At 33.2% G+C, this 23,352-nt stretch overlaps 3 protein-coding genes, 1 long non-coding RNA gene and 1 pseudogene across 4 annotated transcripts; 4 read left to right on the top strand and 1 right to left on the bottom strand.

The window, feature by feature from the left end:
• Window positions 613-11,360, bottom strand: LOC109326469. The gene is made up of 3 exons (XR_002105236.1): window positions 11,257-11,360; window positions 6,787-6,789; window positions 613-626 (listed from the first exon to the last, which is right to left on the bottom strand). It is a non-coding gene; the product is annotated as an uncharacterized LOC109326469 (long non-coding RNA).
• On the top strand, window positions 7,616-9,641 carry LOC109326463 (F-box/kelch-repeat protein At1g67480-like). Its single transcript, XM_019559160.1, has 2 exons — window positions 7,616-8,236; window positions 8,752-9,641. Exons 1-2 carry the CDS (start codon window positions 7,752-7,754, stop codon window positions 9,377-9,379), a joined length of 1,113 nt encoding a protein of 370 aa, XP_019414705.1. The 5' UTR covers window positions 7,616-7,751; the 3' UTR covers window positions 9,380-9,641.
• LOC109326467 (protein Iojap-related, mitochondrial-like) lies at window positions 10,879-13,550 on the top strand. Its single transcript, XM_019559169.1, has 6 exons — window positions 10,879-10,959; window positions 11,053-11,141; window positions 11,286-11,454; window positions 11,754-11,841; window positions 12,002-12,102; window positions 13,129-13,550. Exons 1-6 carry the CDS (start codon window positions 10,930-10,932, stop codon window positions 13,201-13,203), a joined length of 552 nt encoding a protein of 183 aa, XP_019414714.1. The 5' UTR covers window positions 10,879-10,929; the 3' UTR covers window positions 13,204-13,550.
• Window positions 15,098-17,578, top strand: LOC109326129 (annotated as a pseudogene).
• Window positions 19,357-20,855, top strand: LOC109326484. Its single transcript, XM_019559184.1, has 3 exons — window positions 19,357-19,428; window positions 19,507-19,595; window positions 20,679-20,855. Exons 1-3 carry the CDS (start codon window positions 19,399-19,401, stop codon window positions 20,830-20,832), a joined length of 273 nt encoding a protein of 90 aa, XP_019414729.1. The 5' UTR covers window positions 19,357-19,398; the 3' UTR covers window positions 20,833-20,855.

Genomic DNA, 23,352 nt, shown 5'->3' with positions numbered 1-23,352 from the left:
AATCTTTTGGTGATCAAATTGGTCAAAATGTGTATTCATTCATATAATTATGATCAACCATTAAACAATATTCATATAATTAATATTCGTTTTGTTCCCCACATGTATCCTTATATAGGAGACAATCCTATCTGAGTCGATAATATCCACATAATGTTATTTATTTTGAATTTGAGAACACATAATATTGGTACATTATTCAACTTTCATGTGTATTACTTTTATTTATATGTCAGTAACATATAAATGATAAATTGACAAAGTAACAATGTAAAATTTTTACAGTCAATACTAAATATTAATTTTTCCATAAATTTTATGCACCTATTATATATATATATATATATATATATATATATATCCGAACATATGATATCTTATATTTTTCTCCAACATGTGTTAAAATAGTGTAATTCAAAGTTAGGAAAAGTAGTTTGTGAAGTTTCTGTTTTAGGAAATTCTAGTTAGTTGAATTAGTTATGAAACTTACTATATATAATAAGTCAAGGCTTGATCATTTTTTCAAAAGAAAACCAGAAGTATTCATTCTATCTCTTCTCTTTCAATTCTTCTCTAACAAAACTGGTATCAAGAGCTAGCTTCATCATGGGACCAACTAATGGAAGCTTCCCTGCAAACCTCCCCATCCTCGACGACAAGAATTGGCACAAGTGGAGCATCCAAATGAAGGTAATCTTTGCATACTAAGAAGTGCGTGAGGTGGTTGAGGAAGGGTACCCTGCACTTGCAGAGGGTACTACAGATGCTCTGAGGGCAGTGCATAGAGAGAATTAGAAAAAGGACAACAAGGCTATGTTCTTCTTGCATCAATGTGTTGACAATGCACATTTTGAGAAGATAGCTTCAGCAAAGACAACAAGAGAAGCATGGCAGATCCTTGAAGCCTGCAACAAAGGTGCAGATCAGTTGAAGAAGGTCAGATTGCAAACCTTAAGGCGCCAATACGAATTGATGCAAATGGAAGTGAATGAGAAGGTATCAGATTTCTTCAATAGAGTGATTGTCATCACTAATCAAATGAAAGCCTCTGGTGAGACAATCACAGATCAAACAATTGTGGAGAAAATTCTTCGCACTCTAGCACCAAGATTTGATCATATTATTGTGGCTATAGAAGAATCAAAGTACTTAGCAATCTTGAAGGTGGAAGAGTTGCAGGGGTCCTTAGAAGCACATGAGCAGAGAATGATGGAGAGGTCTGGTGAAAGAGCACAAGATCAAGTGCTCCAAGCACAAACATGAAAGAAATGAGGTTTCTACAAAAGGGGAACTCGAGGAAGAGGAAGATTCAGAGGTGCTTCTATTGGCTCAGGAAAAAAAACCTTGAGCTCAGAAGGGGGTGAGCAATCAGAAATATCCATAAGAAGAGGTTCATAGAATTGGAGAGGAGGCAAGAGAAGGGTGGATAGGAAGTCTTTGAGATGCTTCAACTGCAACAAGATTGGCCACTTCTCTTCTTAATGTAAGGCAGCAAGTAATGAGGCTAATTTGGTTAGAGAAAATCAGGAATCAGATGAAGAACCTGTCTCTTTGATGATGTTGGCAAAAGAAAGTGACAACTACTCTGAAATATGGTACATTGATTCAGGGTGCTCTAACCATATGACTGGTCACAAGGATTGGTTGATCAATCTTGATGAAAGCAAGAAAAGTGGTGTCAGGTTTGATGATGATAGACACATCTCAGCAGAAGGAATTGGTGATGTAAGGGTCAAGAAGGAAGATGGAAAAGATGCAGTGATAATTGGGGTCTTGTATGTCCCTGGTTTGAAGAGCAACCTCATTAGCACGGGTCAGCTATTGAGAAAGGATTCACTTTGCATATGAGCAATGGTCATCTTGTAGTTTATGACATTGATCACAAATTGATCTTGAAGGTTCCTCTCACCAGAAATAGGGCCTTTCAAATTCAGGTAAATGCCTTAAACTCACATTGCTTAGCTACTGAGGTGGAAACAGATAGTTCCTGGTTGTGGCATCAGAGATTTGGTCACTTGAATTTCAAGGATTTGAGTCTGCTAAATTCCAAGAGCATGGTGTCTGGTTTAACTCATATCAAATTGCCTTCAAAAATCTGTGAAAATTGCTTGTCAAGTAAGCAACCTATATCTTCTTTCAGTACCTATAGTGCATCTAGATCAAAAGTTGTTTTAGATGTAATATATGCAGATGTATGTGGTCCAATTGATACTATATCAATGGGAGGAAATAGATACTTTGTATCCTTTGTTGATGAGTATAGTAGGAAGATGTGAGTGTACTTGCTCAAAACTAAGGGAGAGGTCTTTGGAGTGTTTAAAGTCTTCAAGGTCATGGCAGAAAAACAATCAGGAAAGCATATCAAGGTGTTTAGAACAGATGGAGGTGGTGAGTCTTGTTCAAAAGAGATGGAGAATTTCTGCTCAATTCATGGAATTCTACATGAAGTTACAGCTCCCTATACACCACAACATAATGGAGTAGTTGAGAGAAGAAACAGAACCATTCTCAACATGGTTAGAAGTATGTTGAAGGAGAAGAAACTACCTCATCATTTATGGGGTGAAGCAGTTATGGTTGCTGCCTATGTACTAAACTTGTGCCCAACAAAGAAGCTTGGATCACAAGTACCTGAAGAAGTGTGGTCATGACAGAAACCATCAGTTCAACATCTCAGAGTTTTTGGCTGCTTGTGTCACAAGCATATACCAGATCAGAGAAGGAGAAAGTTGGATGATAAGAGTAAAACCATGATCTTCCTAGGATATAGCTCTACTGGTGCATACAAGCTGTATAATTCTAGAACAAAGAAGGTAGAATTCAGTAGAGATGTGTTGTTTGAGGAGCATATGGCATGGAAATCAGAAGCTACCAATGATCAATCAGTAACCAGAGTTGATTTGGAATCAGAACAAGCTACACCTGAGTTAACTAGTGCAGAGGAACTAATAACTGAGGAGGTAGTCTCATCAAGCCAATCTCAAACAAAACCAAGTCAGAGACCAAGTAGAAGCAGAACTAGACCAACAAGACTGAATGATTTTGAACTCTTTTAGGACTCTGAGTTTGATAGTGAAGGAGAAATAATTCACTTAGCACTACTTGCTGATGCAGATCCAATTGGTTTTGAGGAAGGATTAGAAGATGAAACTTGGATGCAGGCCATGAGGGAAGAATTAACATCAATTGAGAGGAATGACACTTGGGAATTGGTAGATCTTCCAGAAAACAAGACTCCTATTTCTGTTAGATGGGTATATAAGGTAAAGCTCAATCCAAATGGATCCATTTCAAGACACAAAGCCAGGCTAGTTGTGAGAGGATTCATGCAGAAGGAAGGATTGGACTACTCTGAAGTCTTTGCACCAGTGGCAAGACTAGAAACTGTGAGGCTAGTCATAGCCTTGGCAAGTTGGAAAGGATGGGATCTATGGCAACTTGATGTCAAGTCTGCCTTCCTAAATGGACCATTAGAGGAGGAAGTCTAAATTACTCAACCTCCTGGTTTTGAACTCAAAGAAAGCAGAAATTCAAACAAAGTATTCAAGCTCAAGAAAGCCTTATATGGTTTGAAACAAGCACCTAGTGCTTGGAACAAAAGGATTGATGCATTCCTAACTAAGATTGGCTTCATCAAGTGTTTTGTTGAGTATGGTGTCTACATAAAGAAATGTGATGATAATGATATGATAATCATATGTCTTTATGTAGATGATTTGCTCATCACTAGAAGCAACAAAGTTGAGATTGGAGCAGTAAAGAAGAGCCTAAGCAATGAGTTTGAAATGTCTGACCTTGGCAGACTAGCATATTTCTTAGGCATCGAGTTTGTGCAACACAATGATGGCATCTTTATGCACTAGAAGAAGTACATATTGGAAGTTCTGGTGAGATTCAATCTCCTCAAATGTAACTCTGCAGATACACCAGTTGAAGCAAATCTGAAGCTTGGTGCTTGTGATGAAGAAGCAAAGGTTGATTGCACAATTTTCAGGCAATTGGTTGGGTGTTTGAGGTTTTTGTGTCACAGCAGGCCTGAAATCTCCTTTGGTGTAGGGTTGGTAAGCAGGCACATGAGCTCACCTAGGCACTCTCATCTAATTGCAGCAAAGAGAATTCTCAGATACTTGAAGGGAACTCTTGATCATGGTGTTCTGTTTCCTTACAAGAAATCTGAGACAATGCAGAATGTTATGCACCTAGAGGCTTACACAGATTCTGATTGGTGTGGGGATCAAGTGGATCGAAGGAGCACAATGGGTTATATCTTCTTCTTAGGTAAAGCACCTATCTCTTGGTCATCTAAGAAGCAAGATGTAGTGGCACTATCAACATGCGAATCAGAGTATATAGTAGCCTGCAATGGAGCTTGTCAAGGTGTGTGGATTCAAGCATTGATGAAGGAACTAAGCTTGAGTAATGGTGAGGCAGTGGAATTAAAGGTAGATAACCAATCTGCTATTAACGTCGCCAAGAATCCAGTGTTTCATGGCAGGTCCAAACACATTGAAACAAAGTTCCATTATCTAAGAGATCAAGTTGCAAAAGGAAGAATCAAGCTACAACACTGTGTAACAGATTTGCAGGTAGCTGATGTACTAACTAAGCCACTCAAGACGGCACGATTCAGAGTATTGAGAGACAAGATGAATGTGAAGGCTTGGTGATAAAGCTTTGCAAGCTTAGTGAAGAAGAAGTTTGAAGTGTTAGAGCTTATATAGTTTTGTAATAGTTGTTTTAGATGATGCATTGATACATTCTATGTTTTGTTGAACTTTGGATTAAGGGAGGATGTTAAAATAGTGTAATTCAAAGTTAGGTAAAGTAGTTTGTGAAGTTTCTGTTTTAGGAAATTCTAGGTAGTTGAATTAGTTATGAAACTTACTATATATAGTAAGTCAAGGCTTGATCATTTTTTCAATAAGAAAACCAGAAGTATTCATTCTATCTCTTCTCTTTCAATTCTTCTCTAACAACATGTACATAAGTATATCACATATGTATCATATCTAATTTTATAGGAGCACATCTTATGTTCTGAAGAATATGTAAGTTCATGTATCACTACTTACAACTGGTCAAAAATATTTAATTATTTAAATATAATTTTTCAACTATCATAAATGATGACACATTGAGTAATATTATAACCGGTAGATATGGATAAACATGTCATAATAATAGAGCCCAATCACTTACTATTTCATCAATCTCTCCGGCAGAATCACAATTGTAATCTGAATTGTGATTAGATGTCTATTTGGCAACGTCACTACTTAGCTTATGAGATACGATAACTACTTTATTTAATTAAAATAAATTCGTCCGTCTTTGGAAAATAATCTTATTTAATCACCTATTAACTTATTATTAGTATATATTCAATAAGTTACTTAAAATAACTCATGGGCTTATAAGTTAGAATACGACTTCATCTTGTATTTATTAATATATTAACTGTTAATGTAAAATTTCTTCCACATGTATATACATATATTACTTTTATCTCAAAACTAATGATTAATAAGTAACTAATGAGTTGAAGGTATAAAAACTCTTTCAAAAAACTTTAAACAACTTTTTTAATTTTATTAACAACTTGTAATTAAGAACTACCTCCATAAAAAAAATTAAAGAGAACTTATAGTCTTTAAGAAATGAGTGTTTTATATGTTGGAAGCTATTTTTCTTAAAGCTATTTATAACATCATTCTAAAAATGAAACAAACTTTCAATTGATTTTTTTGTACATTTAATTTTGTAGTCTGAAAAGTTAATAATGATTAAAAAGGAACGACAGATGATATAATGATAATATAAAAAATTCTTACACTGTTAGTATATATATATATATATATTCTCATACAATAATAACATAATTTAGAGTAATCTAAAAAGTCATAACAAAAATCAACCCTAATATTGAAGGCATGATGATGCCTCGGTTAAATGTGTTGAATTATTGGTGTGGGTGGGTGTTGGTGTGGAAAAATATGGAAGAATAAAATATACCATAAAACTAATTGTGGTCATTTAAGTCAAAATATTTATTCAATGATAAAATAAATAAATTATAAATCAGGTTACAGGTTTGCATTCAACATCCGTTAAAACAATAAATTATAAAAAAATAAGCAAAGAAATAAATATTGTATATTTTGATGTCAAAGTTCACCAGATGTTTATCAAATAAAAACTTATCTTGGAATAAATGCTACTCTACTACTAGTATATCATCCACTATTAATTTGTATTATTTTTATTTGAGAGTCAATAATGATTATTTTTTATGATTGACTTACAGTAAAAAAACATTTACACTGTCGATTTATAGATATTAAATGTCAGGTTGAATAGTAAATTATTAGTGAATGGGTGAGAGTATTATTATTCTATGTTATCTCTCCGACAGTTTTGGTGGTATGATATTAACCCTATAAATATACATACATCCCATAACAACAAACACTATTTCTTCACCCTTCACCATTTTTTCTCATTCATTCTCTTGTAAGTTCCTTTCTCTTCTCTCTCTTTTTATAACCTCTTTCATTTTCTTGCTTTGCTTTTCTATTCTTATATTTATTATTATTATTATTATTATTATTATTATTATTATTATTATTGTAATGTTTCTCTATTACAGATCTAGCCACATTTATATGCATAGATTCACATGTTTTTGTTTTCATTTGATTATCTTGTTGGATTTATTTATATCTGTACAAATACATCTGAGTTATATTTTCAACATTAAGCTAATTCCAGATCTCATTTTTATTAAACAGACTCGACACCTCATACAATATCTTCAAATGTTTTGTTCTTTTCAAATTTTATGTCTTGTCTCTTTCTGTTGAGATGTCACCAATTTATGTGCTTTATACAATACACCGGTTGCTTGTCTTTCTTACCTGTGTTACTCTTACATGGCTCGTGCTACCGGTTCCGGCTCATGTTAATCGATTCGTCACTTTTTACATTATCATAAGGAACCAGCTACGTCTCTTTCGTTCTTATTGGGACGCTTTACGAGCTGATTTTTCAAGTGAATCATTCTAAGGTCTCACTTTTTAATTTCCATTGTTGTCTGAGTAATGTTTGTATTAAAAGGAATCTGCAAATTGAACTTTTTTCCAATCAATAATTTCTCCACTGAATATGTATATTTGTTCACTCAAAGATTGCTAATTCTTGTCTTGCATTTTCTTACTTATTCTTTGATCCATTCAGAAAATATAGACTTGACGAAAATGGAAGTTGTTGGGGGCTAAGTCTTGGCATGTTCTATGGCCTACTTTGGTATGATTTTGTGTTTGTATCTTCACAGTTTTGTTCATGAATCATAGTTATTTAGTTTTTCTAACTTCAAACTATAACAAATTTTGCCATAATTTATAGGTATCTTGGCAATCTGTGAGGGTAGATACAACTTTGGTAGCTTAAGAAGTAATTTGCAGAAAGCAAGTAAGACCAACTACTCTAGGAGCCGAACGTCTTTTATGGAATTTGAAAACTCGTCCGCTTATACTACTCAAGTGAAACATTCTGCTACGTCTATTATGCCTTGGTCTTGTAGAGTCCCAATTGGTGAAGGATATCACGAATTTATTTAGTAATACGCTTCTCAATAAGACATTTGCACATTATTTGGTTGTTTGGTCTGGACTAAGAATCTTTTCATTCTTATGATTTTCTGATTTGGCCTGGTTTTTGTGGCTGGATAGTAGACGAAAATTTGCAAAGTCAATATGTGTTTCTCTAATTTGGTCAATCAGGATAAATCAACTCGTTCAGGAAGCAATCATTGTTTAACCGCTGAGGCACAGGATAAATATGACAGCCTTATTCTACCTGGGCTGTCTGATGATGTGGCAAAGCATTGCCTTGCACTCGTGCCTCGCAAATACTTCCCAAGAATGGGTCGTGTCAGCAAGAAATGGAGATTGTTTATTCAAAGCAAAGAATTTATTACTGTGCGGAAGCTGGCAGGGATGCTCGAGGAATGGCTCTATTTCTTAACAATGGACAGTGAAGGAAATGAAAGCCACTGGGAGGTTATGGACCGCCTTGGTCATAAACGCCGATCTCTTCCACCGATGCCTGGTCCAGGAAAGACTAGGTTCGGAGTGGTGGTTCTTAATGGAAAGTTTCTTGTTATCGCTGGTTATTCAGCTATTAATGGAACTGCCTTTGCCTCGGAAGAGGTTTACCAATACGATTCTTATCTCAACAGGTATGCTTTCAGAATGCATTTTATCAGGAAATCTTGGGAATTCATTACAAATGTGATAAATTCTGTTAACAATTTAGTTAATGGAAAATCTATTGTCTTAAGTCTTAACCATAACTTGTGAAACTTAATGATCTATGTTATGGTTATGAATTTTTATTTAATATACAGTTAGTCCCTGAAAGTGATTATTATTGTTGTTTTGGTCCCTGAAAGTATGTATTTACACAGATTTGTCCCTTAAAGTGATACCTTTATAACAAGTTACTCCTTCTGTGTTAGTCAGTGCTATTAAGATGTAATGTCAATGTTGACATTTATCTCACACCAACTGAGAGAGACTAATTTGTCATTAAGTAGTCACTTTCAGGGGCCAGTTTGTGTATAGACATATTTTCAGGGACCAAAACAACACAGGTAGTCACTTACAGGATCAAATTGTATATTAACTCTAAATCGTTCATGTCATAATCTATGAATTTTCTTCCGTCTTGTTTCATTCTCAAATGCAATTTCAGTTGGAGCAAATTATCAAACATGAACGTGGCTCGTTACGACTTTGCTTGCGCCGAAGTGAATGGCTTGGTTTATGCTGTGGGAGGCTATGGGGCGAACGGTGACAATCTCTCCAGTGTTGAGGTGTACGACCCGGATACTGACAAATGGACACTGATAGAGAGCCTCCGTCGGCCAAGATGGGGTTGCTTTGCATGTGGATTCGAAGGTAAGCTCTATGTGATGGGTGGAAGGTCAAGCTTCACTATCGGAAATTCCAAGTTTGTTGATATATATAACACTGAGAAGCACAGCTGGTGTGAGATGAAGAATGGTTGTGTTATGGTCACAGCTCATGCAGTGTTGGGAAAGAAGTTGTTCTGTATGGAGTGGAAGAACCAAAGGAAGTTAGCAATATTCAATCCAGAGGACAATTCATGGAAAATGGTATCTGTCCCGTTGACAGGGAGCTCATATGTCGGTTTTCGATTCGGCATACTTGATGAAAAGCTGTTGCTATTCCCACTTGAGGCAAAAAATACTTATCAAACATTGTTATATGATCCAAATGCAGCTATAGGGTCAGAGTGGCAGATTTCTGACATAAAACCATCTGGTTTATGCTTATGCAGTGTAACAATCAAGGCATGAAATGAAATCTTGACATGCTCTTCAGAGTTGAAAGTGGAGAAGAGAGACAACCTATGAAGTTTTCTGCATTTTCCCCTTATTTATTAGGATAGTAGTGTGATTTTAATTTTTGCTAGGTTATTTCCTTAATAAGTTTTTATCATTTATGCTCTTTATGTCTCTGGCATGTAGTGGATTGTTTCCTTTTGTGAAGTGACTATGGATTTTGAACAGCACTTATTTCAATTATTATTTGTTGGTATTTATATGTTGTTGTCTTTGTGTATTCTCAGAGTTTGAATTGGAATGCCATAGTGTGAGCACCCATTGCATAGCCGAAAATCGGGGCGCAAGGTATAGCATAAAATGCCAATGTCTCTACAAGATGGTGGATATAGTTGGAATGGATGCTTGATTCAGAAGAAGCTCACACGAAGGGCATCAAGGCATGTGACGTAATTTATAGAATTGAATGTCCAACAATATATAAATGTAATAAATGATTAAATTTCTAATAAGCAACATGCTCAAACTAGGACAAATGATACCAACGTCACAACTCTCCACTCACAAAAGGTTAACAAAAAGATCCTATACATTTGTTCTATTGATGTATGAAACAATTTACATCATTGTGACAATGGTGCAAAATATGCATATTATTTTAATGAAGGGTAACTAATTTCTTTTAACATACATGTTAGTCCTTACAACAATTATCACTCACATGATTGAACATTGATTATTGACCTTATACAATATCTAATGGAGTTTTACAACATTGAACCAATTCCTTATTAGTGTTCATAGTCTTCTTTTGATGTTTGACTACCTTAATTAGAAATTAATTTTGATTATCATGAGTAAGAGTTTAAGGTTATATAACCTTTATTTATTTTGTTTTATACATAATGATGCATCACAAAGTACAATCACACTCTTGCATCAAAAAGTACTATGGAAAATAAATGCTTCCACAAGAAAGGAGAGGCATTTCTAATAACAGAATAGTTACATGCAATGTAACCAAGATACAAGTAACAGAATAAACAACTACAAGTAAATACCCATAATAAATTCATTCTAAAATTGATGAAACCAAACATCTAAGAGGCAAGTACTATGGAAAATAAATGCTTCCACAAGACATATACTTCCATTACATCAAATAGCATAATTAGTACAATTCAATATAGATCATCATTGTTGACATAATAAGGTTCCTTAAGTGCATGGCAATGCACACTTTGATCAAAAGGAAGGAGGCACATATCAGACTTTTTCTGGGTAAAGAATGCCGAAGACTAGAGACTGGTTTTTTCGATTTCAAGTCTCATGTTTGCCGTGAGAGCATTACATAAAACAGAAAATTACACTTAAAGAAAGGACTAAAAGTAGCCAAATGGAAAAAAAAAAACTAATAGCACAGTTGTTAGGAAAGGCCCATCTAAAAAGGCCCAAGTTGTTAGGAAAACCTAGAATTGATATATCCCTTTTTCTTCTTCTTGTTCTTGTTGTTACTTTTGCCTCCTCCTTAGTCCTCTTTCACAACTTTTCTTGTTCATCACAACATGGCTGCCATTAGATGGTTAAGACCTCAGGTACGTATATACAATTATTATATTCAACAACAATTAATTATTTATGAATTTGTGGCTTTAATATATATTATGAATTATGAATTATGAATATAGGTATACCCACTTTTTGCTTCAGTTGGTGTTGCTGTTGGAATCTGCGCAATGCAACTTGTTAGGAACATATCCACCAATCCTGAAGTCAGGTATTCATTTTTCTTTCATTTCTTCATTTTCGGTATGCTCATGTTCGTCGCCGATCAAACTTCACGAAATAATATTAAAATATTAATTTATCTCATTCTCTTTCAAATTAAATACAATTTTATAATCGACGGTGTGAGTAACAGAAGCATTCTAGAGCTTCAGGAGATCGAGAAGATTCTAACGGACGTTAAAGCTGACGATGTCAAAGTCATTCCAGTTCCGGAACACTGCGATTGGGTTGATTTCATGGTCGTTGCAACTGGAAGGTCCACGTGGCACGTTAAGAACATCGCTCAAGCTCTTATTTACCAGGTACCTTCTCAATTTTAACTTATTTTACTTTCTCAATTTAACTTCCGTAATCGGAGAGATTATTTCCAGGATTTGAACCTTTGACCTTATTGTCGCGCCAAGCTTCATGCCTCAAGTAGCAAGTGTCATAGTAACATAAACCTCAATGTTATTGTAATGATAGTTTCTAAAATGTAATTAACATCAAATAGAGAAGTGTAATTTCTCTTTTTTTGTGTGTTCATTTTGTCTCTTCAAAGTTATTTCTTATATATACCCTTAAAAAATGATATTAATATATATTTTGTTTGTTTAACTAGGCTAAGCAGAAGCAGAAAGGAGCTGAAAGAATGTTTCTACCTAGTGTGGAAGGGCAAGCCGGAGGAAAGTGGATCATTGTTGACTCCGGTATCTTATGCTCTCATTTTTAATGATATTCTCGATTATTGATGTAATTTTTGTTAAAGTGCGACCGAGTGCATGAGGCTGGCAAATAATTATCTGATTTTCTGTTCTAAACATGTTTTCCTTTTTCTTTTTAACCTTATTGATTTATTTCTTTTTTCAGGTAAAGTGATAGTTCATGCACTCGATGAAAAAGCTAGAGCCTACTACAATTTGGAGGGCCTTTGGACCCCGGAGACATTGCAAAATGATCCGATTGACGAGGTAAAATTTGAGACTAACTTATACTGTTGCGAGAAAATTAGATTTAGTATTAGTACGCAGGCCTAATATTTAATAGGAGATGTTTGAAGGTTGCCGAATCATTGTGGAAGCAACTAATTTGCATTTGAATTAAGTGGCTTTGTTATGTTACCTTATGACGATGTCGCCTTAGAGGTAGAGTGAGATAAAGAAGAACTGTATGACAAATCAATAAGAAGGACTTAGATGTAAATGGGTTGTCTGTAGACATTATGATCCATTTGATTCTTGTATATATCTCGCCTAGTGGGATAAGTTTTACTCGTAATAGTGTTGTGCTTTGATTTTTTAGTTTCTTATTCTACTTTAAGATAAATCTATTGTCAACATAATAATTGCTTTCAATTCCCAAATCCATTTGCAAGCATTGTGAATTGGATGAATGATTTGGCAACTCAGTTAGAAGAACAGGATGTGGATTGATGAATTGCATTATACTAGGTCCCTCCACAAAATTTTGCACGAAACTCTGAAAAAGACTGCTTACTCCTTAGATACGTTGGGGCGGTTGGGCTAGCCTTTAGGTATATGGCCAGGGCTGTTAGGCCTAGCACTTGTCTTCTGTCGAGGGTCGACATCAGGCAAATGCCACCTTTTTTGTATTTTGTTATTTTTCATACCATTTTTTTAAAAGAAATTTTACACTTCAGCCTCCTCATCAAATATGTTTGTTCTCTTTAACTACCCCAACTAAATTCATCTAGTGAGTGTTGCAAAACGATATGAGAGGAACTAGCATTTGTCTTGGTCCAGCCATGCTTAGAATGTTACAAAATGGTATGAAAACAACTAAGAATTTGAAGTTCTGCTTGGTATTGTTCTTAGGCCAGGCATTTCGACTGATGAATTTCCTTAGTTCTATTTGACAAATTATAAATACAATACTGCTTCATTAATTTACTTGTATTTCTCAAGTCATCTTGAGATAAATTTAGCAGGTTGACTGATTTGGATGATCTCCACTAATCCACTTCTGTATGATTTTAGGATTTACAAAAGGCTTTGGTGAAGGTTCGTCGGATAAACAACTCAAAGAAGAAACCAGCACAAAGGAACGCTTAATTTGATGTTCCAATGCAAGTGGCTGCAAATAAGCTTTCCAATTGTAGATTCTGGCTTTGCATCAAATGTAAACAATATGGTATGTTGTAAAAGGTTTTGCAACTTTCTGATCCGTCTTTTTAGTTGTACTGAATACAAACTTCAAACTTTACCAATTGCCCTATTTGCTGAAATGTTGAAATCAGAGTCCGTGAAGCCAAAATTTGCATGTCATTCTAACTTGAACCTTCTCTATTCTTTTAGTTGTAATGTTCATTGGTTACTTCAGTTTTGGACATTTTCTACTTTATGTAAATGAAATAAACATTTTGATACAAATTGGAAATTAAAACTTATTTTTATGTTTATATTTTTAATTAACAGTTGATAGACTTAAAGGTAATTAACATTTGAGAATAAGGAATTTCCTATACATTAGTTATCTCATTAGGACCCAATCCTACCCGTTTATCCAGTTTGACCCAATTATGGTCAGACCCAAATGGTATCGGGTCTCATGGTTCTAGGACCGAGTCCTAGTTTAAAAATTAAACTCAAACAATATTTAGGATTGATTAATGGTCAATCATGTTTTCTTTACATAATGTTCATTGGTTACTTGAGTTTTGATCAAGATCCACCACTAACTAGAACAAGTGCCAATCCATTCACATTATTAAAAAGTCTTCTTAATCTATCAAACTTGAACATATTATTTGTTTACTTATTTTCTTGGTTTGTAAGCTTTTGATATACAGTGTTTATTATCCAAACAAATTTAGTTTACAACATAACTTATATAAACAAAAAATAAGCAAAACAAATTCAACCAAACATGTCATGTGACACATTAAAAACCATCATTTATAACAGATGGCATCATAAGTTAATTAAAATGACAGCATATAAGCCTTTTTATCCTATGTAACAAAACATTTTAAAGTCCCAACGTTATATTGGTAAAGACAGGTTGTTCAAGTTGGAATCTTCTTTCCTCCTTAGTTTTCAGCCAAAATAAGAAATGGGTACTTCAAGCCATAGGTAGAATTGACATGTCCATATCAATTTCTTTCTTATTTCACTGCATTATTTTATAATTTATTTTAAGTCTTTATAAAACAAGAATAATATCTATTTTCCATGTAATGACAAACATCATTTTTATTTTTATATGCGTCTCATAACTTACTACATTTTTAACTAAACTTCTATATATTTTGTTTCTCCTTTATGTTTTTATTTAAGAACGTAATTCATAAAATAAGAATAATATAATGAAAAAATATAGCAAGAATGTTTTTATTATTTTATGAACAACCATTATCATTCACATGGGGTAGATTCTATTATACAAAACTAGTCTCATGTAAAAATGATTAAAAATTTGTAATTGTGCTTGCATCTTATTAAGTCAAACGTGTTCATCAAAACTAATTTTATAACTAGCCAAAATTTGAAAAAGTAAGTAAAAAATATATACCATATTTATTTATTTTTTATTAATTGAATAATTAATAATTAAATACATATATTATTTAAAATCAAAAGTTCCAATAATTTATATATAGTCAGACATATACTATTTTATTTACTTATTTAAATATTATTTTGTTAAATGTATAGTATGGAAATATTTTATATACTTGTCAAACAATCAAACAATAATAGTTTACACATTACAAAAAATAACATGTGAAAACAATTTATAATTCACATAATTATAAGGCTTTTAGTTTAGGATGAGGATAAGGATGAGGATGATGATGAGGATAGCATGAGGATGAGGAGGAGGACAAGGATAGGATGACGACGAGAATGAGGATGAGAATGTGGATTAGGATAAGGATGACGATGAGGATGATGAGGATAGGATGACGATGAGGATGAGGATNATTATGAATTATGAATTATGAATATAGGTATACCCACTTTTTGCTTCAGTTGGTGTTGCTGTTGGAATCTGCGCAATGCAACTTGTTAGGAACATATCCACCAATCCTGAAGTCAGGTATTCATTTTTCTTTCATTTCTTCATTTTCGGTATGCTCATGTTCGTCGCCGATCAAACTTCACGAAATAATATTAAAATATTAATTTATCTCATTCTCTTTCAAATTAAATACAATTTTATAATCGACGGTGTGAGTAACAGAAGCATTCTAGAGCTTCAGGAGATCGAGAAGATTCTAACGGACGTTAAAGCTGACGATGTCAAAGTCATTCCAGTTCCGGAACACTGCGATTGGGTTGATTTCATGGTCGTTGCAACTGGAAGGTCCACGTGGCACGTTAAGAACATCGCTCAAGCTCTTATTTACCAGGTACCTTCTCAATTTTAACTTATTTTACTTTCTCAATTTAACTTCCGTAATCGGAGAGATTATTTCCAGGATTTGAACCTTTGACCTTATTGTCGCGCCAAGCTTCATGCCTCAAGTAGCAAGTGTCATAGTAACATAAACCTCAATGTTATTGTAATGATAGTTTCTAAAATGTAATTAACATCAAATAGAGAAGTGTAATTTCTCTTTTTTTGTGTGTTCATTTTGTCTCTTCAAAGTTATTTCTTATATATACCCTTAAAAAATGATATTAATATATATTTTGTTTGTTTAACTAGGCTAAGCAGAAGCAGAAAGGAGCTGAAAGAATGTTTCTACCTAGTGTGGAAGGGCAAGCCGGAGGAAAGTGGATCATTGTTGACTCCGGTATCTTATGCTCTCATTTTTAATGATATTCTCGATTATTGATGTAATTTTTGTTAAAGTGCGACCGAGTGCATGAGGCTGGCAAATAATTATCTGATTTTCTGTTCTAAACATGTTTTCCTTTTTCTTTTTAACCTTATTGATTTATTTCTTTTTTCAGGTAAAGTGATAGTTCATGCACTCGATGAAAAAGCTAGAGCCTACTACAATTTGGAGGGCCTTTGGACCCCGGAGACATTGCAAAATGATCCGATTGACGAGGTAAAATTTGAGACTAACTTATACTGTTGCGAGAAAATTAGATTTAGTATTAGTACGCAGGCCTAATATTTAATAGGAGATGTTTGAAGGTTGCCGAATCATTGTGGAAGCAACTAATTTGCATTTGAATTAAGTGGCTTTGTTATGTTACCTTATGACGATGTCGCCTTAGAGGTAGAGTGAGATAAAGAAGAACTGTATGACAAATCAATAAGAAGGACTTAGATGTAAATGGGTTGTCTGTAGACATTATGATCCATTTGATTCTTGTATATATCTCGCCTAGTGGGATAAGTTTTACTCGTAATAGTGTTGTGCTTTGATTTTTTAGTTTCTTATTCTACTTTAAGATAAATCTATTGTCAACATAATAATTGCTTTCAATTCCCAAATCCATTTGCAAGCATTGTGAATTGGATGAATGATTTGGCAACTCAGTTAGAAGAACAGGATGTGGATTGATGAATTGCATTATACTAGGTCCCTCCACAAAATTTTGCACGAAACTCTGAAAAAGACTGCTTACTCCTTAGATACGTTGGGGCGGTTGGGCTAGCCTTTAGGTATATGGCCAGGGCTGTTAGGCCTAGCACTTGTCTTCTGTCGAGGGTCGACATCAGGCAAATGCCACCTTTTTTGTATTTTGTTATTTTTCATACCATTTTTTTAAAAGAAATTTTACACTTCAGCCTCCTCATCAAATATGTTTGTTCTCTTTAACTACCCCAACTAAATTCATCTAGTGAGTGTTGCAAAACGATATGAGAGGAACTAGCATTTGTCTTGGTCCAGCCATGCTTAGAATGTTACAAAATGGTATGAAAACAACTAAGAATTTGAAGTTCTGCTTGGTATTGTTCTTAGGCCAGGCATTTCGACTGATGAATTTCCTTAGTTCTATTTGACAAATTATAAATACAATACTGCTTCATTAATTTACTTGTATTTCTCAAGTCATCTTGAGATAAATTTAGCAGGTTGACTGATTTGGATGATCTCCACTAATCCACTTCTGTATGATTTTAGGATTTACAAAAGGCTTTGGTGAAGGTTCGTCGGATAAACAACTCAAAGAAGAAACCAGCACAAAGGAACGCTTAATTTGATGTTCCAATGCAAGTGGCTGCAAATAAGCTTTCCAATTGTAGATTCTGGCTTTGCATCAAATGTAAACAATATGGTATGTTGTAAAAGGTTTTGCAACTTTCTGATCCGTCTTTTTAGTTGTACTGAATACAAACTTCAAACTTTACCAATTGCCCTATTTGCTGAAATGTTGAAATCAGAGTCCGTGAAGCCAAAATTTGCATGTCATTCTAACTTGAACCTTCTCTATTCTTTTAGTTGTAATGTTCATTGGTTACTTCAGTTTTGGACATTTTCTACTTTATGTAAATGAAATAAACATTTTGATACAAATTGGAAATTAAAACTTATTTTTATGTTTATATTTTTAATTAACAGTTGATAGACTTAAAGGTAATTAACATTTGAGAATAAGGAATTTCCTATACATTAGTTATCTCATTAGGACCCAATCCTACCCGTTTATCCAGTTTGACCCAATTATGGTCAGACCCAAATGGTATCGGGTCTCATGGTTCTAGGACCGAGTCCTAGTTTAAAAATTAAACTCAAACAATATTTAGGATTGATTAATGGTCAATCATGTTTTCTTTACATAATGTTCATTGGTTACTTGAGTTTTGATCAAGATCCACCACTAACTAGAACAAGTGCCAATCCATTCACATTATTAAAAAGTCTTCTTAATCTATCAAACTTGAACATATTATTTGTTTACTTATTTTCTTGGTTTGTAAGCTTTTGATATACAGTGTTTATTATCCAAACAAATTTAGTTTACAACATAACTTATATAAACAAAAAATAAGCAAAACAAATTCAACCAAACATGTCATGTGACACATTAAAAACCATCATTTATAACAGATGGCATCATAAGTTAATTAAAATGACAGCATATAAGCCTTTTTATCCTATGTAACAAAACATTTTAAAGTCCCAACGTTATATTGGTAAAGACAGGTTGTTCAAGTTGGAATCTTCTTTCCTCCTTAGTTTTCAGCCAAAATAAGAAATGGGTACTTCAAGCCATAGGTAGAATTGACATGTCCATATCAATTTCTTTCTTATTTCACTGCATTATTTTATAATTTATTTTAAGTCTTTATAAAACAAGAATAATATCTATTTTCCATGTAATGACAAACATCATTTTTATTTTTATATGCGTCTCATAACTTACTACATTTTTAACTAAACTTCTATATATTTTGTTTCTCCTTTATGTTTTTATTTAAGAACGTAATTCATAAAATAAGAATAATATAATGAAAAAATATAGCAAGAATGTTTTTATTATTTTATGAACAACCATTATCATTCACATGGGGTAGATTCTATTATACAAAACTAGTCTCATGTAAAAATGATTAAAAATTTGTAATTGTGCTTGCATCTTATTAAGTCAAACGTGTTCATCAAAACTAATTTTATAACTAGCCAAAATTTGAAAAAGTAAGTAAAAAATATATACCATATTTATTTATTTTTTATTAATTGAATAATTAATAATTAAATACATATATTATTTAAAATCAAAAGTTCCAATAATTTATATATAGTCAGACATATACTATTTTATTTACTTATTTAAATATTATTTTGTTAAATGTATAGTATGGAAATATTTTATATACTTGTCAAACAATCAAACAATAATAGTTTACACATTACAAAAAATAACATGTGAAAACAATTTATAATTCACATAATTATAAGGCTTTTAGTTGATGATAATTAATGTAAATTTTTAAAATTTTGAATGAAAAATGATAAATAAATTATTAGAAATTACTTTCAAACGCCTTCCAATTTATTTTTCAAATGTTGCAACCTAATTTTTGAATAGCTTGTAATTCCCTTTAATTTTTATTTACCAAATTACTCTAATAGTTTATTAGTCTAATAAAAAAGTTGCAAACTTACGAACACGTTACACCCTTTTTCTGTAAGAATTAAAAAAATTGTTAGATTTTTTTTAAAAATAAACTGAAATAAATAATGTGTGACAGCATTAGTGGGTCATTTGAAAAAGAAGAATCTAGAAAAGCAAAGGCCCAAATTGTTAGGAAAACCTAGAATTGACATCAACATTTGTATATATATATCCCTTTTTGTTGTTGATGTTGTTACTTTCACAACTTTTCTTGTTCATCACACCATGGCTGGCAATAGATGGTTAAGACCTGAGGTACGTATGAATTTGTGGTTATATTATATAGTGAATGAGTTATATTTATGAATTATGAATTATGAATTATGAATATAGGTATACCCACTTTTTGCTTCAGTTGGTGTTGCTGTTGGAATCTGCGCAATGCAACTTGTTAGGAACATATCCACCAATCCTGAAGTCAGGTATTCATTTTTCTTTCATTTCTTCATTTTCGGTATGCTCATGTTCGTTGCCGATCAAACTTTACAAAATAATATTAAAATATTAATTTATGTTTTTATAATTTTTAACTGATTGAGGTTTTCTTATTGACTTCTAATCTCATCAATTCTCTTTTGTTGTTGTTTATGTCTCTCCTGTTCTATTTAAACTTTAGGTTTTCATTTCATTCTGACTTTAATATTTCACTTTTGTCTTATCTCTGCCACATCACTTTCTTTATGCTTTGTGTCATATGTCAAGTTTTATATGAAGGAGGATCCTTTGTAAAATAAAAAAATTATGTGCCATGTAATCTCACGTAATAATATAAAAAAGATATTTTATATTTTTGTGATTTTCTCTTTTTAAATAAATGGTAACATCCAATTGAGTTGGGATATAACTAGACATAAAAAGTTGAGAAAGCTGATCCCCAATCGTTTTAGAGAGTACATATGTTGTCCCTGCCCACTCCATGTAATATTTAATAATTAAATTTTAACTTAATAGTTTTTCTTACATCAAATGCTCATGGGACATGGAGTGACACAAAGTGTAGTATAGCAGATGTGTATCCATCTTTTTATATCCCTTAATAAACACTACTGAAACTTGTATTTTTTCACTTTTAAATTAAATACATCAAGACAAGATTTTTTGTAAGTCATTCTCTTCCAAATTAAATACAATGGTTTCTTGGACTTGTTTTGACTCAATCATATTCTTCAGATACAAAGGTTTCTAATTTTCTATTGTGAGAATACAAATCCACAAGTAAAAATAGATCAGCCAATTTTGTAGGTGCCTTTAAAGAATTATTAGACACCCTGTAAAAGATGTTCATGTGTTTTTTTCTCCTAACAAACTATCTTTTTACATAATGAATAGTAGCTACAAAGTTGGTGGTTGATAATTGAAAATGAACCTAGTTGTTAACATTGACATGCTGAACCACTGAAAAAATGACCCACTGAATGCTGAAAACCCAACTATGTTGAGATATTTGGTTCTTTTGGAGCTGTTATGATTTATAATGTAATATTTGAATATGATTGTGGTTTCAGGGTAACCAAAGAGAACAGAAGTGCAGGAATCCTTGATAATCATGAAGAGGGTCAGAAATATTCACAACACTTTGTCAGAAAATTTGTTCATGGAAAGGCCCCTCAGATTATGCCATCCCTCAACAACTTCTTCTCTGATCCAAATTTGGAATAGAATCAGATGCCAAAATTCATTCTGTGGCACTCATATTTTGTTTTCAAGTGAATAATAATATATGAAAATTGGACTATTTTTGTTGATGGATGAAATTTTATTTGTCTAATAATAACTTGCAAATGGTCTTCATAGTTTTTCTTGGTTGTTATCTGAAAACTTGCATGCTATGTACACAAAAAGGTGTAGTATACAATTAAGTATGTGTAGTATAGAATTTTATAAGCACGAGAATTACTTTATTACATCCAAATATTCAGTCATGGCTCAGCTCAAGTAATCACAAGTGAAAATAATCTCTATGTAAACCCTTTATGAACAGTTAGTTTGCAAGGTATGAGTCATTCTTTGTTAGTGATTGATCACATTTAAAAGCTTGTGGAAGATTGTTTGCAAGGACATGCTAGTAATCATGACACTATTTTGCCAATTGTTCATGTGTATGTAGCAATGTTTTGAAATCGGACATCAAATCGGAAGATGTTTTGTATTAAGTTTAACAGGTTAAATCGGTTAAAATGTTTGGTCTAACGGGTGATCTTATACATAATTAATATTTTTTTATCTCTAGGTATATAATTATTTATAAATTAAAATGTTATATAATTAATAATTATGTATAATCGTCCTTTTTTGTTTTGGGACTGAAGTGAAACGTGAATCATCCGGTTTACTTCCAGAGTTAATTCAGTTTAACACGATCAAGATCTGATCGGTCAAATATAGACCAAACATGACTTGCTCCGTCTCAAGGTTCCTCACTCATCATCTTTGTATCTCTGTTCCAATGTGTAGAGTAATAAAACATTTTTGGTCAAAAATATTATTGATTCTCTAATTTTTATCATATATAGATGATTAATTATATATATATATATATAATTACATATTCATTATAATAAATAATTTTGAGAAGATTTTATCTAAAATAAGTGTGCTTTATATTTAATCGGGTCTAGGTTTAAAGGATGACCCGATCGATATTTAGGGTCGGGTTAGCTTCAGATCTAAGGTTGGGTCCGGGTTCAAAAAAACTAATCAGATCAATATTTAGGAACAGGTAAGGACAAGCCTTAACCCGTTTCAACCTTAGCCATGCTCGCCCCTAGTTTTTTGTCTAACAAGATGGTTAACATTATAACCTTTTTTGAGAAAAAAATGGTGAAGCGATCGGATAAAGCGCCCCATGCACTACTCATCATGGCTAAGTGTTGGGGTCACATTATGGGCAAGATACTAATAGATAGAGGGTCAACTCTGAATGTCATGCCTCTTTCCACTTCGATGTCGCTGGGGATCAGTAGAGATGAGGTTGTCCCAAGCTAGATGATCATGCATGCTTTTGATGGTAATCGGATGAGCATATTGGGTGAGATGATGTTTTCGTCGGAAATCGGACCTAATGTTTTTTAGGTGTTATTTGTGGTCATGTACATAGACTCCTCGTATACAATATTGTTGAGCATACCTTAGATCCATGAGGCAGGGGCTGTACCGTCCACTCTGCATCAAACGATGAAATTCGTCAAGGATGGTATGGTAATCAGTGTACTTGGGGGAAAATGAAGTTTTGGTTTCAAAGTCGATCTTAGTGCCTTATCTGGAGAGTTCAAACGATGGTGATGACTTTATGCATAGCTTCGAGGTGGTTGAGAATCAGCAGCGTGAAGGAAAGAGTCATGTGTATGAAGTAAACCAAGTTGTTACTCAAATCATGGTTAAAAACGGGTATGAAGAAGGAAAAGGCTTAGGCACCCATGTGCAAGGCAATTAGTCATTCGTATCAGTCTTTGAAAAGTTTGATAAATTTGGACTGGGCTATGAAGCTACAACATGAGACCACTAGGGCCCTGAGTGGATAGAACAGGCGGAGGAAAAGGCCCATCCGCCAAGTAAAGTTATTCAATAATATTTACAATTGAAATGGAACTCGTGAAGAAAGAAAACAAGTAAGAGACATAGACTTAACATATTGGTTTTTGAAAGGACTATTTGAAAAGTTTGAAGGTCATATAAGATTTTTCAGGCATAATATATTCCTTTTAATTATTGTCAACAAGATCTTAATGCATAATGATAGATTACAAAATAAGTTTGTTCACACATAATAACTTTCTTCAAGTACTTTCCCATATAAACCTACCCACCTATATGAAAAATCACATAGATGTATATCTTGAAATATAATGATGGTGTACTTTATAGTGAAGTGTGAAATCTAAAATACAACAACTAATTTGTCAACGTGATTTATAAATTCATTGTAGATTTTATAGATTTTGTTGTTATGTATATTGTAAACTTTGTTTGTGCACTCATTTATGTTCTTAAATTTTNTCATCTTCATCTTCAACGTCACCCTCATCCTATCCACATCCTCATCCTAACCTCCTCATAATCCTCATCCTATCCTCATCCTCAACCTCCTCCTCCAATTCTTAATCCTACCCTCATCCTCATCCTAACCTCCTCCTCATCCTATCCTCATCCTCATCCTCATCCTCCTCCTCATCCTCATCC

Source organism: Lupinus angustifolius, chromosome LG14, assembly GCF_001865875.1.
Source record: "Lupinus angustifolius cultivar Tanjil chromosome LG14, LupAngTanjil_v1.0, whole genome shotgun sequence".
Taxonomy (NCBI): domain Eukaryota; kingdom Viridiplantae; phylum Streptophyta; class Magnoliopsida; order Fabales; family Fabaceae; genus Lupinus; species Lupinus angustifolius.
Note: the sequence above shows the minus strand (reverse complement) of the source record. Positions and strands in the feature narration are given on the sequence as shown.